Raw genomic sequence first — 16,581 nt, 5'->3', positions numbered from 1 at the left:
CAGAAAGCGTGCATAACAATTTTTTTCTTTCTAAAATATCGAAATGAAGAAAAACATCAACTATTTTTACGAAGAATTAACGTCTTGAGATTATATCTGATAAAGTTTATAGATTGATACTTGTCTATTACAAGATTAAAGTAGGTAGGTGGCCAGCAATTGATCTAAGGCTTTGAAACTTAGACCCGCATAGCCCTCAAAGTTACAGAATCTGTCAAAAGCCACCGGTAGTTTATCTTAGCTTGTTGGCTCTACTCTTAATATTTGAGTTATCGATTATTGTTCCTCGTACGATACATCAAATTAGCTAGAATAGTTAATTGGAAAATTCTCACGACTGAAAATATTGTAATTATACATAGATTTTAGACTACTGTTCTATTTTTCAAATATATGGACGACATATGCAATATATTTTACATCTTTCAGTACCATTAGATACACGATCTCTGTAAAATTATATTTCATCTTATTCATACATCACCTCTTGTCATTTTAAATATAATTCAAGAAAAATTATTTCTCCCATATACTGTCAACAACAAAGAAAAAAGGAAAAAAAAAATACACATTTTATAACACTGCATACAAGATTAAATAACACGCAATCATTCGTGCAAAGAAGCGATAATAAAATAATTTTACCGAAACTCCATTCTATTGACGGATAAGAAATCAAACGGAAATAGAGGGATTGATCGATAAAAAAAAGAGAGAGAGAGAGAGATAGAGAGAGAGAAAGTAGGAGGAAGTAATAAAAAGAAGTTTTCTCGTACCACCCATCCAGGCAACCCAATTTCTCCCATCGCTCCCGGCTTTCCAGGTGGGCCGACGGGTCCCGGTGGTCCAGGGCGTCCTCTTCTCCCCCTCTTCCCCTCCGCGCCCTTCTCACCCTTGATCGTGATGTAGTCTCCGGAACTCGCTATAGCGGTGGCTCCTGGCGGACCTCTCTCACCTTTTTCACCTTTTGCACCCGCGATTCCCTGAACACCGGCAACTCCATCCTTGCCTGGCTCGCCTTTGTTCCCTTGCGGTCCTTGAATACCATTTACACCGGGAATTCCGGCTGGTCCAGAATCACCTTTATCTCCCTTCTCGCCTTTGGTGCCCTTGTCCCCTTTGTAACCACGCGCACCACCCTCTCCTTTGTCGCCTTTTTCCCTTAACACTAATTAATTCGTATGTAATTAATCCAGGAACGTAATTGTTCACGTTAACGTGGCTAAGATAAAAGGGAGAATTGTAATTTTGTGCGACGATACAATGATATTTGGAGGATGATATAAAATTGTGTTTGTATTTTTTTTTAGTAATGATTTTCTTTATTTTCAGCAGATGATAATCGATCATTTTGTATTTTTCGATATTCATATGAGTTCTCATTCAGTATGAGAATGGAATTTGTTTTTTTTAAATCTATCTTCTGGCGAATTAATTATTTAGGAAAATATCGTGCATGTTCGATTTGATGAATCTCCAAATATCGATTAATATATAATAATTCAACAAAAGGATCATTAATATTATATATCATTTCGAAATATATTTCAAAATTATCATATTTAAAAATATGTTGATTCAATTATTTCTTTGTATAATGGACAATTGTAAATGAATTATGAGATAATAATTCTTACTCGATTCTCCAACGTTTACCCCTCCAGGACCGCTTAATCCAGGCAATCCTGGCGGTCCAGGCGCTCCCGGGGGGCCTGGCTTCCCTTCTGGTCCTGTGTCTCCTTTATCGCCCTTTTCGGCTGGCCTTCCATTCTCACCTGGCGCACCAGGGAGACCCGGCGCTCCCGGTGCACCAGGTTCACCCTTCGATCCTTGAATTCCTCGAGCACCCTCATTCCCGTGATCTCCTTTCGCGCCTTTGTGACCTGGCTCGCCTTTGTTACCTTTGGCACCAGCGATTCCCGTCTCTCCTTTTGGTCCTGGACTTCCTGGAAGGCCTGCCTCGCCTTTCTGCCCTGGTAGTCCTGGTCTCATCGTGATGCCTTCCGTCTGAAGACAATCATCTTTGCTCGAGTTTTGGAAACGTTATTATTATTAGTATTATTATTTGATATTAGAAGAAGATTTGGAAATAAGTTTTCAAATATATTCCTTCCAATATCAGTACGCAATTTGCAAAATTTTAGAATTTCTTTCTCTTCAAATTTTACATTGAAGGATATAATTTTTGAAATGGCGACGTTATCGCGTTAAAATATTCTCGAAATATACGACGTGTTTTAAAATACAAAAGGGAGAAAGATCTGGTAACGGAATTGTCGTGCGAAATTCATCATAAAGTTACGCGATAAATTTCTCGCCCGCCGCAGAGAGCGCAAGACGAGGAATGCCTCGTAGCACAATCTCGAAAGAAGCTTTCGTACCAAAGTTGCTCTAAATATGGAACTATTACTCACCCTATAAATGCCCCGAGGTTTCCAACTGGGCTGCATGCGCATAATAGCCGAAATTTCTCTGTTTAATCATTGATATAAGATCGTAAACCTAAAAGCAGTCGGACCGATCCGACCTCCTCTCCTCGTTTGTATCGTACAATCGTTGATGGACAATCGTCTCCAATGTTCAATCGAACTATTATCCCGTTCCCGATGCCTGTTTGCTTTGCAAACATCTGACCGATATCCTTTTATCGATAACTTATGTCACGCGCGAATTACTCGATGAGGAAAGGAATTGTGCTCAAAAGCACTCTGTGGTTTCGGGAAAGGAAACTCATTTCTTGAATATATATTCCTCGAATATCTTGTGACATTTATGATGCTTTGTCGAAAATGGAAAGAAACTATAAATATGCATTTAAAATTTATGATTGTGTCTGATTTTAGATTACTTGTCGTTTTGAAAATAGTCTGTCAAAGAAGAATTGAATAGTTATTTGCTAAATGGTTGCATCGCATATACTCTTTTAAATAATAATATATCTAGAAATATAATTTACTATAAGAATTTTTTATTTCTAATATGAAATAAAATATTTTGTTCTATATAAACAAATATTTTTCCTTATGCAATGATAAAAATATAACATCAAATAATATTAAATTACTGTAATAACTAACTCCAAATATATTTTTTTTATTACAACAATTTTACTTTTCTGCGAAACACACACAAAAAAAAAATCTTTATTCCACATAAGCAAATATATTCCAATTCAATATTCCAACTCGATATTCTTCCACCACGCAATCGCAAATAGAACGGTCCAACTATTCCCAACGAATTCTTAATTCGTCTATCGATAAAAAAATATTTCACCACGCAAGCATTACGCGAGCCAATATTTATATATTCGTGATTGTAACAATCGCATCCAGTCGAATATTTATCAAACGATGAAGTCGTACGTTTTTCAAATGGCGTATCGGTGGGAATTAACCAATGAGGATGGTCAAACGAAATTTTCGCTCGTGCCAAAAAAAAAAAAAAAAAAACAACCGAGAAACGAAAAAAGAAAAAAAAAAGAGAGAACAGATATATCTATTGAGATTCCGTTTTCGAGAGTGAAAAACTTTGATCAATATCATGTTTAATTTTGTCGATGAACATTCCAACCGATGGACACACGTTTATTCGATCAAGTTTACAAGTCTCAGTTTTTCGTCAGAACCGCAAACGAATCGAACGTTTCTTTTTATTTTTTTTTCATCCCCTTCTTTTCTCTTTTTCTCTCTTTCTCTCTTCTATCTATCTTTGCACGAAACGTCTCTGAACGCCTATTTATCAACGCCACCGATCGCTTGCTTATACGTCACGCCAAGTTTCTTAAAGCTTTTCTACCGACTGGTTTCGAACTTCCAGACTTTCTTTGCCTATTGAGAGCCACGTATTCAACTCGAGGTATCTTTCATTCCTACTCTTTTATCCGGTTGGAGTGTATATACGTGGATGGAGTATATTCTAAGTAGATATGAAGCGATCAGAGGAGTCGGGGAGAGATAATTCGATGGAATAAAATTGATTGATTTTCGAATCGAAGCACGTTTCGAAGAATGGTTTGAAAGAAGTACGAAATTTCATGTAAAATTATCAGAAGTCGTATAATATTATAAATAATAATATATATTATAAATTTATTCGATTATAATCAAAGAAAAAAGCAAAGATAACTAGAAAAGACAAACATCTTTGTTTGTCAATCGATCCGATAAATCAATGATAATAATAATACATTAATTTTTCGAAGACAAAATGGATACTGAATAAATTTTCGATAAGGATATTGAATATCTTCAGCAAATATCTCTCTATTTCTGGCACATATAACGGTTCGATCTAATAAAACTGATAGATCTCTTCCAAACGTTCGTGCGATACAATTATTCAAATTGGGAATGATGTAACACCTTCCAACCCATGAAAATGAGTATCTGAAATATTCCTCTGGTCGCAATGTTAGGTTAGCACACTCAATTAACCTACGTGTAACACGGAACACGTCGGTGGAACGACGGCGTTTAGTATGGATGACATTAAATTGCATCATTCTCATGATGACCTTACTGCGAACGATCAACCATTACAGACTGTTATGGACGATTATAATAAAATTATAATCAATCTCTTATGATTACAATAATGTAATTAATCGAAGGCTATTATTATTTTTTTAAATTATGCGATGCGAAAATAATTGATTGTGAAAGATTATCTGATAATATTCTCATTACGCGATCCTTCAATTTTTTCCTCCTTAAAAATAATTCTTCCTGTATCACGTTGCATTAATTTTTACTGTTTTTCTAAAGCATATTTAATATTTCGATGTTGGAAGATTTAAAGTGGAAATTTATAAAAACGCGTTATATACATTTTTGACATTTAATTAATAGGTGAATATATATATTTTTATAACTATACGATGTATAAAATAAAATAATTAATAAAAATAAAATTTCTTTCATTCAGAAGACCCGTTTGAAAATTTTAAACGTAAATGTATAACAAACACAATAATATATTCTTGCCGAAATTATTCTACGAATGATCAGATCATATACGTATAAATAAATCGTTTCTCATCACTCAATGATATTCAATTCGACGATGAGAATATATAACAAGAATAGATTTCCATTTTTAGACTCATCGTATTAATCGAAGTTCTACCATATAGAAAATACATGTTCGTATCTATTCTCATTTCCTTTCCTCGATATATGCGCGAAATACATTTCCAACGATCTAAGAAACCAAAACTATGGAACAAGCATAATCCCTCCCCCTCTTTACATCATTCAGATCTGTCATCTTTATGGTCCGGAATCGGACAATGTATTTACAATTGGCAATACGACGACATTTTCGTGTAACCGACGAAATGTGTGCAGTGTTCGACGACGAACATCTTGCTAAGCAACACCCAACACCCACCAGTCACTCACCTGCCGTACCTGGCCGCCACTAGCCTAGAAATTGCTTTCTGTATTCTCAGGGGAAATCGTTGGAGCACGAACCGGCACCTGTTCACGTAAAATAACACTTCGGAGTCAAAGTAAGATACTTGGCTTGTCGGAGATTCCTATCCAAGGTTGCAAAATTCTCCGCGGGGAGCGAAAAGTCGAGCGGTTTTCATCCAGTTTCTTCGATTTGTTCTACACGCTGGTTCAAGCGAGCGATTTTTAATTAATTCGAACCTCTTCGCGATGTTTGATGAATTTTTCGAATGACAATTTTTAAAATTAACGCGTTGGATGTTAGTTTCTGTAGACGATCTTTGGTATCGAGAGAGAATGGATTTTTTTTTTTAGATAGAGTGTGAAGATTTTAAGAGTGACTATTTTTGAAAAAATCCTTTTTTATCGAAGGAATAATAAGGAATAAGATAGATTTCTTAGCGACATATTGGATCATATAGTAATTTAAATTCATAAAAATAAATACAAATTATATCTATCTCTTTGATAACTCTGTAATAATAATTTTATTAAAAAATTTCTTCTTCTAACATATAATCGACGAGCCTTTTAAAAAATTTTAATCAATCAGATTGAAATTCATTAAAAAAAAAAACATTGAAAACGGTTCATCTACTATCTCTTATAATTTTCCACTCTTAACTTCGTTCAATTCGACATCCAAGTTCTAATTTCAAAACTTAACTCGAAACCAACTTCCAATAATATTAGTATTCCATTATAAAAAAAAATACCATTAATTGTGCCATATTATTACAAGAACTTTAATATTCCCGATTCCAAAGGGAACTAATTTCGTACCCCCTTAAAATTTACTTCGCGTTAATATAACGATGGCGAGATAGGATAGACATCTTGCTGGTTTACGATTTTGCAACATGTGTTCCCGGGGAAAATACGTGACATCTTTTTGAAAAATCTCACGCAGAATACCGCGCACGGAAAGTATTATTCACACAGGGCTTTCTTGCGCCGGGGAGAATCTTTTACCATCGCGCGACGCTGTAAGAATACCACGGGTACAAGTAGAGGGTGCAATAGGGGTTGCACGATCTCAATATCTCTTTCTCGAAACTTTTCTCGCGACTGGAATATTCTTCAGGCCACGTTCGCTTGTGTTAGTGTTGCGTGTTTTATAGATCGAGCTTAAAATATTATGAATATTTTATTCCCCTCCATGGCGTGCTTCGAGATCGATCAAATTTTAATCTCGTTACTCGTCCGGTTGTTTCGACAAGTGAAAATTGCTTATTTCCTTTATCTTTATCGTTTCTTTGATTGGAGATATTTAATTTTCTAATAGGATTGATCATTGGAATTAAATTTGGAATGGAATTTGCATAATTTTGGAAGATTATTTGATTTAATAAAGAGAATACATTTAATTGAAATGATAATAAGTTATTTACAGATTTCCAGGATTTCACGTTTCCAAGAATAGAATTTACGATAGGAATATAGAATCAGTTTTATTATATATAATTTTCTTTATATAATTTATATTTCAAGAGAATTTTTTATAAATTTCGTTCATAATTAATCGGAGAGATTAAGAAAAGTTGATTATAGATAAATTTAAAGATAAATTTTTTAGGGAAAACATTCTTTGATTATTAAAATATTATTTATTGAGAAAGTATATGTATGAACTATATATTCGAGAATTCTATTTAAAAGACAAGATATTTTAGAAAAGAGGAAATTCATTTTCGAAAGCATTTAGAAACAATTGCAATTTTTAATTATTTTTTTCAAATAAACAAAAAATCTCGATTTGTATTACACGAGGAAACATTTTTAGTAGGTATCTTGTCTAATGTATATTTTAGATATTTTTATTTTTTATTCATAAATGTACACTGGAACAAGATGAATTTGTACGCGAAGAGAATTATATACGAAGTTTGTAGGATTCTATTAAAATTCACGTAATTAAATGCAGTAAATTTAAGAATTATCTACCGTATATGACGTAGCCGAAATTATGCACAGTTCAACTTTCGTAAGCATAATTCATCGTGGACGACCATGATAAATTCTCCTCCACAGTTCTTATTTTTACCATGCTGCTATTAACCGAAACGTGCAATAGTTATATTATTACTGTAATAAATCTACACACGGTATATATTTGAAATTATTCGAATTTACGAAAAAAAAAAAATAATAAATAAAATCGATAACATTTCTTGTTTATCGACAGATGTATTACAATTCAATCCTATATTTCATTTATTTAAAATTCATCGAAAACATTATCAAGCAATATTTAACGCTTCCTTGTATACATATACATAGATTGATTTTAAATTTGTATTAATGCGATCGTTTATTTTAATCTTGAGCTTATTTCTTTCGATATTTTAAAAATTGTACGTATCTAGATTAAACGAGGTATAATTTTTAATAAAATATTAGAAGATTTTAAAAGATTTATACTCGTAATTCATAATTAAGCGAAAGTTTTAATTTTAATTTTCAATTTTCAATGAAATAAATACAATTTTAGGAAAAATTTCTAATAATTTTTCTAGAGGAATATCGAATTAAAAATATTTAACAAATTCTAAAACTCTATACAAATAAAATATTTCTAAAAAAAAAAAAAAGAGGAAATTATCATTTAATATTAAACTCATGGATCCTATTATTTCTCAAGATTTATTTTTACCACGTATCCAAACGGTTGATTCGCGAAAAAATCATACATTTCATTCAGATTGTTTCTTTTCTCGTTCCACTCTTGCCGATGGCACACTTCCAAATGTTACACCGCGAAACGAGCGTACCTGATCTCGGCTGCTAATTGTTGAAACGTCGGAAAGAGCTTTGTTCGTTTCCAAGTACGTTAAAAGCAAAAAGTAAAAGGAACGTTAAAAGGAAAAGTACGGAAAATCGTGCCACTTCTGCCGCCGACTATGATTGCAGGTATCGTGATAATAATTTCATTGGATCGTTATCGTCCTAGAGAATTCCATCCCTTTGAATTGCTAGACGTATATATGCTTGTTTGTACAAGAAAATAATGTAATTTTTCTTGATTCGTATTTCGTTTTCTTCTTCTTCTTTTTTTTTTTTTTTTTACATTTTGTACGTGATTTTAATCGTTCGATATGTTCATAAAGATATGAAATCGCAGAAGAATCCATCCAATTGTCTACTAATAAAAAATTCAATTCATATATTTAAAAAATTGTTATTTTCAAAAATATTGAACATATATTCGAATTATATACATGTCTCTTTATCACATATTCAAAGCATACCTCTATTCGAAAATCCTCTCGTAGTATTCCATCGCGTCCTCCCCGTTTCGCTATTATTCAAATCTCATCTCTATTCCGCCCTTCCATTCCCTCGAAAATTGTCGCGATTAGTTAACAGGTTAAAATCTGTTTATCACGAAGGGAACTTTCCATCCTCTCGATCACAGTCGGAATAAATAATACAGCCTTTTCCGCGAGGCAACAATGCGAAACAAACAAAGCTGGGTAATAAAGGAAGTTTGTAGAAATTTCATAGGGGATGTGTAACAAAGCAACGTTTTCAGAGATACGTTTTTCAAATGCACACGTCATATTACGCTCGTGGAATACGGACACTTTACGGACTATTCATTTTTCAAAAGGAAGCATCAACTTCCTATGTTTCTTCACTTATATAATTTCTTTCTACACCTCGAAATACAGTGATCGTAGAAAGGATATTTGCATATATCCTTGGAAAATTGGAAGATTCAATTTATAAAAAAAAATAATATTAAATAACGATAATCAAAAAATAACTAATACAAATTTGCAATATATTTTATGAAACCACACGATTTTCGATATATTTGCAAAGAGGATCCATCACAATCGACACATTTACAATATAATTATCGTATCATTTTCTAAATTATTATATCACTGCACATTTCTTTTCAACTAATCATATTATTTTTTACATTGAATCGTCTATTAAATGCAGAAGCATTCTTTTATTATTGAAATTTATTATGTAAAACGTGCAAAACATGTAACAACAGTAAAACTATATACTTTCGCGAAGATTAGTATTTAAACAAGTTATAAGAAATACAATTGCATGCAAATACTTTCTGCAGCCACCGCAGGTCATCCGACGTCGCATGTTCACCGATGCATTGCGGTGCACGAGAAACGTTAAGCTCGCGGATATACGAGTAGCGGTTTCTTCTCGGGATTTTCCGGTTCTTTTTTTTTCTTTGCTCGACCAGAGGGAAGTATACGACGAGAGAAAAGGATGTGGGCGAGGTGGTTAGTTGCCCAGAGAGGAAGGGAGGAGGGGCGGGCAAAAGAAGGGGTGGCGAAAGAATAGAACCGAAGGAAGGAAAGAAGGTGGACACAGGGGGTTCCGCCTTTATTACGTGCACGGTTACTTATTCCCCGTGAGCTGATATCGCGTTCTACGTATTTCCATTCAACGAATTTCTTGCCCCTTCTTGCTTGGAACAACTGGGAACAGTTGCGACCGACTGTCGTCGTAAAAACGTGCAACTTCTCCCAAGTAATGTGCACACGGGACGACTTGTCTAGTTGCATGTAGAGGGACATTAGTTTCTCATACAGCTTCTGTATATGCAAAAATGGGATTTTTCAAACGTCAAACTCGCGTACGTTCGAAAGGTTTGAGATTATGCGTTGAGTTTCTCGTAAATATTGGACAATTGGTATATATTTTGGAATAGAAATAAATAGATATTCTGGTATTGATTTAATAATTTTATGTGATAAATAAAATATAAGATCTTGATATGTTAATAATTTTAACAAATGCAAGTTAGCAGATAATAAGGTTTCATTGGAATCTAATATTATTAAGAATGCAAGTAGTACGTATACATGATATGTCAGGCATACGTGAAATATTTTAAGTTCATTGGTACATGATATCGCACTCATATGTGCCAGATTCTTTTGAATAACGAATAATTTGAATAAATCTGGTAAGAATAACGTTTAATGGAATTCCTCGTAGATATTTGTAGAGAAAAATTATGCATTTTGAAAGAATTTCACGTAGTTTAATCTATTTAAAGATATTCAAGAGAAGTTATATTAATTATTAATTAGAATAAGAGAAATCACATTTTCGAATAGAATATTTACAAATATAGGTTAAAATTGAATTTGATTTGTTTCCATCGATAAATGCAAATGTTGGAAACCAACTCGAAAAGCAATTATATAAAAGTTTTCTATATTTTTAAAATTATTAGTAATAATTTTAAAATTTCACTAATATATATATTAGTGAAGTATTATCATATAGTACGTAGTTTAAGAACGAGTAGTAAAGGCCACAAGCATTCAGGGATTTTATCAATTTCATAGACTAATGGAGTATTCATGAACGAAACACGAGTTGTATCGTACATACGTGGGATACGTCGTGAGATGAATAAAGAGAGACGCGATTCACGGTTGGAAATTTTCCTAGCATCTTGCGAGAACAACGGAGAAATTAATGGCACAAAGCTGTGTATTGTTTATTTCGTTTGCTTAATATTCCTGTTTGCTTGGGAATGGCTCTCAGTCCATGATATACGGGGAATCGGACTAGTTTATATTGGACTCGAACGCGCACGCGTTTATAGCTGGAATAGATTCAACTTAGGGATGTAAATTCAGTTATCGTGAGCGCGTTGGAACGATAATTGAAAGGGTTTATGATGGACAGGATGAACCTCTGATTGAGTGTTCTTCGAGCGTAATGAGTTAAATGTATTTGGCATCGGGAATTTGTGTATAGTTCAATTGAATTTTTCATAATTTTTCGAAATTGTATCGATAAAAAAATATAATACGAAGCTAGTAGTAGCATCACTCTCCTTAATAATAATGAATAAAAAAAATCTAACGTTCTTTTCTATTTTTTTAATAAGAGTCCCGAGTTAGAAAATAATATACCGTTCGTAAATTTGTCTTGATATGAATATCGAATTATTCATTCCAAGATGAGATATCGTTACTTACATCGTATCCGGAGAATTCTCCTTTTCCTGGGGGGCCTGGTGGTCCTTGAGCGCCCTTTTCCCCTGGTATTCCATCGCGGCCAGGTTCTCCTTTTTGCCCTTGAGGACCTTCCGGTCCCGGTATTCCCACGTCACCTTTATCTCCCTTGGGCCCCTGTGGTCCTTCTAGTCCTCTCTCTCCTGGTGGCCCAGCAACACCCTGCACAATTATTCGTTTGCACGAATTATTACTTCATCAGAATCACTCCTTTGCGTTAATTATTAATAAACATTTTAAGAAAAACGACATCTTCGCTCGAGGATTTATATCCCGCTTATATAAAATCGATATTTACATAAAATTAAAACATAGGTTTGCATTAACATGGGGTATTGGAGGGATTATTTGGTGTTGCAGTTTGGTCTATAGAGAAATATTCTTTATTTGACATAATGTTATTCGCCGTTGACATTATTGAATTATCATTATTATTATTTTTTTTATTACGAAGAGTCTGGTTTTTACAAAGCGTCAATACCGTCAACCCCATTTGGCCTTGTTTTCCTTCTTGCCCCGGCACCCCTTGTTCTCCTTTCGGTCCCTGGATCATCTTTGGCATCGTAAAGGATGCCATCAGGGCTGTTGCATTGCAGGTGCACGTGCCGGGTTCTCCTTTCTTCCCTGGCGGACCCTGCAGCATTTTGATCAGTCTGTCATTGCAAATATATACACTCTCTACGAAGGGTAAACTTTGTTACGTGCGGTGGCGGGTTACTAACGGGTAATCGAATTACTGGAGGATAACAAAACTTCCATCCTGGCATTTTGTAATTGTTCATTTACATTGTATGCATGATTCCGTGGATAATCTCAGCGATAAGCGATTTAACGCTTGCGATTGCTAATGCATCTATTATAAACTAAACGTTGCCAGGAAAATTATTAAATTACAAAATTATAAATTAATAAAATTATTACAATGATACAAGGTGCGTGGAAACAGCGTTTTACTCGTTGTTTTAATCTTAAATCGCAGTGTTAAATTTTTGGTATTTATTAAAAAGAATAAAATGTGGAAAATTATTTCGATAATTACTTGATCTTTGGTTTCTCAATGGTATTGATTGTGATTATTCAAACGTTATGCGAACACCAAAAATTGATCACTGTATCGAGTCAGGGGTTGAATGCATCAGGCGTTAAACAAATGTAATTCTATACGTATCTGTATATTGATAATTTCGAAAGATAGTGAATATTATGAAAGGAGTTCCTCTGTAATCAATGTTACATGCAGTGGTTACTAGTACTTCAACATGCTGGCTAAATTGGCTTGCTCGAGTAGTAAGATAAATGAGTGATTTCAGATTGGAATGTATTCAACCTCGCTTCATATCCACGCTACTGAATTATTATTGCCGAAATACGTAGTTCTCGAATAATGAGAGATTTCTAGCCCAAGTTCTTCATTACTATTAAGTGCAGATTCTTATATATCCAATTTTATAAAAACATTAATTTTATAATTTATTGTTTAAACAAAAAAAAAAGAAATTCTAACTTTTGTAACAATTGATGATGTAGTTATTTTTTAAAAAAGTCAAAATTTATAAAAGAAAAAAAGAATTTTTTCATTAGTCGTTTCATTTTAAATCTCTTATGTTTTATAAAAGGTAATGAAAAATGAAAAATGAAACAAATTTTAATCAAAAAGATATTATAAACCGAATGATATCCTAATAATTTGAAATTTATTCATTATTCATATGAAAGAAAATATATTTCTTTTATTTTACTGTATAAATTTCACATTTTAAATGAAAGATAATTCGAAAATAGAAATTTTAATTATAAAATCGATTACAAAAATCATATGTGATTTGAAATCTATGTGAAAAATAATTCAATTATTTTTTTTTTTATATATTTTATATTTCGAAAAAGATAACAAAAAATTGAGAATAGGTAAAATTCTCATTGCAACAAATAATTTTTCCCCCACACAATAAGAATCAATCACGAATTTATAAAAACCCTTTACACAGCGTTTCAGCAATGAATAAAGCAAGATTATCACGCGTAACTAATTCCCGATGAAAAAAAGTGTCTTAAATTATGAAAATATATTCCCTCGTTATGTCCGACGAATTGCGGCATTCATAATCCACGGTAAACTGCCGTCATTACTCCATTATAAAAGATGAATACCATTTCAACAAGCCTACGGAATAACGTTAAATCGATACATACGCCGCCGTCTCCCTTAATACGTGTGCTTACTACTGAATTATTATTCATTTATTATAATGAAACTCCAACAAACACACTTGCCTTATAATATTTCACAGACGAAGCCAAACGAGCAAAATCTCGCGCAACCAACAATAATTCCTTTTTTTTTTCTTTCTTTTTTTCCCTTCTTCTTCTTCTATTCTAATTTCTGCCCACTTTCCTCGAACGAATATCGTTCCAACTATATAAGTCCGTTTAATTCTTTTTTTTTTTTCGACATTTGATTTGAAAAGTTTCAACTTGCCCGGTATTTAGGCCACACGCTTATTCATTCTTTCGTATGAAAACAATACGGTCGTAAGCGAAATGCAAACGCGCGATCCTGTAATATGCGCAACGCATTCAGGCCTGTCTTTATACGTGTATAGACTACTGAGCTATTACAGCTGGAAGTCCAACGGTTTGTGTGTAAGGATTGCTAATGGAACATCTTTGGTACTGTACGATACGTACATAACCGGTATAACACATGCGATATACTAGGTGGTATATAATATAGTTCGGTGTATAATTTGCATAAATTATACGGGGGACATTTATGCATTCTACGTGCTACAGTCGTACCTACGTTTCTGGATACGAGTCGACTTTAAATCCTACCTTAAATTTAATTCCACGATTTTAGAACGGATGGAAATTAATGAATTAGTGTGCACAGGATGACATGGGCGAGTTTAAAACCGCTTTGAATATCGATGTTAATTATTTTTTGAATTATCGAAATGTTTTAAGCCGATGCGACTAAAATGTAACAACATGCTGTGTACGTGTAAGTTCGTTTAGAATGATGAATATTCTTTATTCATGATCCTGTATTTAACAAGAGAACCAATGTATGAACATATATGTAATATTAATTTTAAGATCGATCAATTTTGTGATTGGTTCATTTTACTGGAAGAATGTTATTGAAAATTTATTTATCGAAAATGTTTCCTACGTTTTTTCTAATTATATATTCGAATTCAGAGTTAATAATTTCAAGATTGCACATCTCGTTACTTTGTTATTTACCTCATCTTGACCAGGTGGACCAGGAGGACCTGGGGGTCCCCTAACGCTCTCACCCTTGTCGCCTTTATCACCTTTCTCACCTTTCGGTCCCTTGTCTAAGAGATTTAAAAAAAGAACATGGTTACAAATCGTTATCATATATCGTTCCAATATAATCTATAATGGAATAGGTATCCTTTGTCGATCGATATACTACCAAAACCAATGGATTTTCCTCCTCCAATAAGGAGCCAAGAAGAAAATTGATCAAAGATAATCATCGTTTAATACGAAATTCAAAGGAGTATAATATTTCTGGAATTTCGATTCATCTCATCGTGGATTCTCTCGAGGATCCTTTTTGAATGTTATATCGACAAAGGATGCCCGTAACGAAGCCTCGGTGATTAAAGAAACGCCATTTAATGGAATTTCGACGTCGCCGCCAGCAGTCAGGATATTTCTTATCTGTGATCTTATGATTAAATAAACTCGCAAATTCCTCGCGATTACTCACAGTCCGGGTTGGGAGGAGGGGGTGTGATGAATGGCGGTGGATTGCTTTCCTCGCTTCTGTCTTCGTCATCGTCTCGTCCGATCTGAAAACGGATGGTAAGAAGAAACGGTGAATAAGAACGCTAACCGTGATTTATATGTCGTTATATGGTAAAAAGGAACGAGAAAAAAAATAATAATAAAAAAAAAAAGAAAATAAAAAATAAAAAATAAAAAAAATAAAAAGAAAGGAACGAGGAGGAGACCGCTGAAAAGAAAAACGAACAGCGCAAAAGTTTCATCGCTTATGGATGGACGTGATTGATTGCACGTTGCGCTGGGTCGATTTATTTGCGATGGAAAAGCAGAGAAATCGCTCCATTTTCACCAATTTGTTATCAAGCTTGTGGTTAATATAACGTTGCATCAAGGAAATACTTAATTAATGTATTGTATATTAGTGATACGTAACAATGCAAAGAAATATTTTAAAAATATTCTTAAGTATTAATTAATAGAAGGAATTTATTATTAAATTTTTTCTTAATAAATTAATAATTAATCTTTTTCGTTATCGTTATAATATTGTGCAATTTTAAATTTCTGATAATAAATATTGCGCTATTTTTTTATGTAGGTATTTTATCGATAAATATTTTTCAAGCTTTAAATAGCTTGTATAATTACGGGAAAACGATTTCTAAAATAATAATACACGATTGAACAATAATATCTATTATATTCTTGTTGGAGTAGATGTGTCCGATCATAGAGAGGCTTTTCTACTTACAGCTACTCCTTATATATGCATGCAACTCATTGTGTACTGCGATATTTTTAACAATATTTTTATCATATTGTACTTTCATTTTCTTTAAGAAAGAGAAAACTTTTCTTACGTAACAAATTTTTAAAAGAAAAGTTGTACTATATTTTACATTATATTGTATAACAAAAGACTTTTAAAAGGTTTTACATCGAGAAAGAGAGAAGCTTTCAATGCTCCTTTTTTTCTTTGCTCTTTTTAAGAATCACTCTCCACTCTGGAACAAAAAACCGGCTATTTTTCATTCAGGATGATTGACTATTGGCATCAAACAGTTTTAGTTTCTATCGAATATGTCCTTTGAAGATTAATTAGAGTATTTAAAATTGAAGGATCAATTTTTCGAGTCGGAACTTTTTTTCCTCTCGAAAAATGAATGATATCGCACAGGTAGACGGTGATTAATGAACTTTCGGTTAAATCAAGCGGAACGGTTAGCACATATTTGCCCTAAGTACTTTCCAATAATTATTAGCAACGATGCAGATTTATCGAGCCAAACCGCACTTTGACAGTTATTTATCGTTGATTTTACGGCTCACATATTCTTTTTATCTCGATCTTG

The 16,581-nt window shown here is 33.3% G+C and overlaps 1 protein-coding gene across 14 annotated transcripts in view; it reads right to left on the bottom strand.

The window, feature by feature from the left end:
• The window catches only part of LOC412865 (collagen alpha-2(IX) chain), a 328,107-nt gene that overhangs the window by 6,316 nt on the left and 305,210 nt on the right, over nucleotides 1-16,581 (bottom strand). For 11 of the 14 annotated variants that reach the window (XM_006564334.3, XM_006564336.3, XM_006564339.3 and 8 more), the window contains 7 exons: nucleotides 15,213-15,294; nucleotides 14,717-14,811; nucleotides 11,949-12,101; nucleotides 11,432-11,629; nucleotides 2,415-2,444; nucleotides 1,638-2,007; nucleotides 777-1,168 (listed from right to left, as the gene is read on the bottom strand). In XM_006564334.3, the coding sequence (XP_006564397.1) occupies nucleotides 777-1,168; nucleotides 1,638-2,007; nucleotides 2,415-2,444; nucleotides 11,432-11,629; nucleotides 11,949-12,101; nucleotides 14,717-14,811; nucleotides 15,213-15,294 (1,320 nt within the window). The remainder of the gene's footprint in view (nucleotides 1-776; nucleotides 1,169-1,637; nucleotides 2,008-2,414; nucleotides 2,445-11,431; nucleotides 11,630-11,948; nucleotides 12,102-14,716; nucleotides 14,812-15,212; nucleotides 15,295-16,581) is intronic. The other 3 variants (XM_006564337.3, XM_006564338.3, XM_006564341.3) reach the window with 1 other exon arrangement.

This window comes from Apis mellifera, linkage group LG11 (assembly GCF_003254395.2).
Source record: "Apis mellifera strain DH4 linkage group LG11, Amel_HAv3.1, whole genome shotgun sequence".
NCBI classification, from domain to species: domain Eukaryota; kingdom Metazoa; phylum Arthropoda; class Insecta; order Hymenoptera; family Apidae; genus Apis; species Apis mellifera.
Note: the sequence above shows the minus strand (reverse complement) of the source record. Positions and strands in the feature narration are given on the sequence as shown.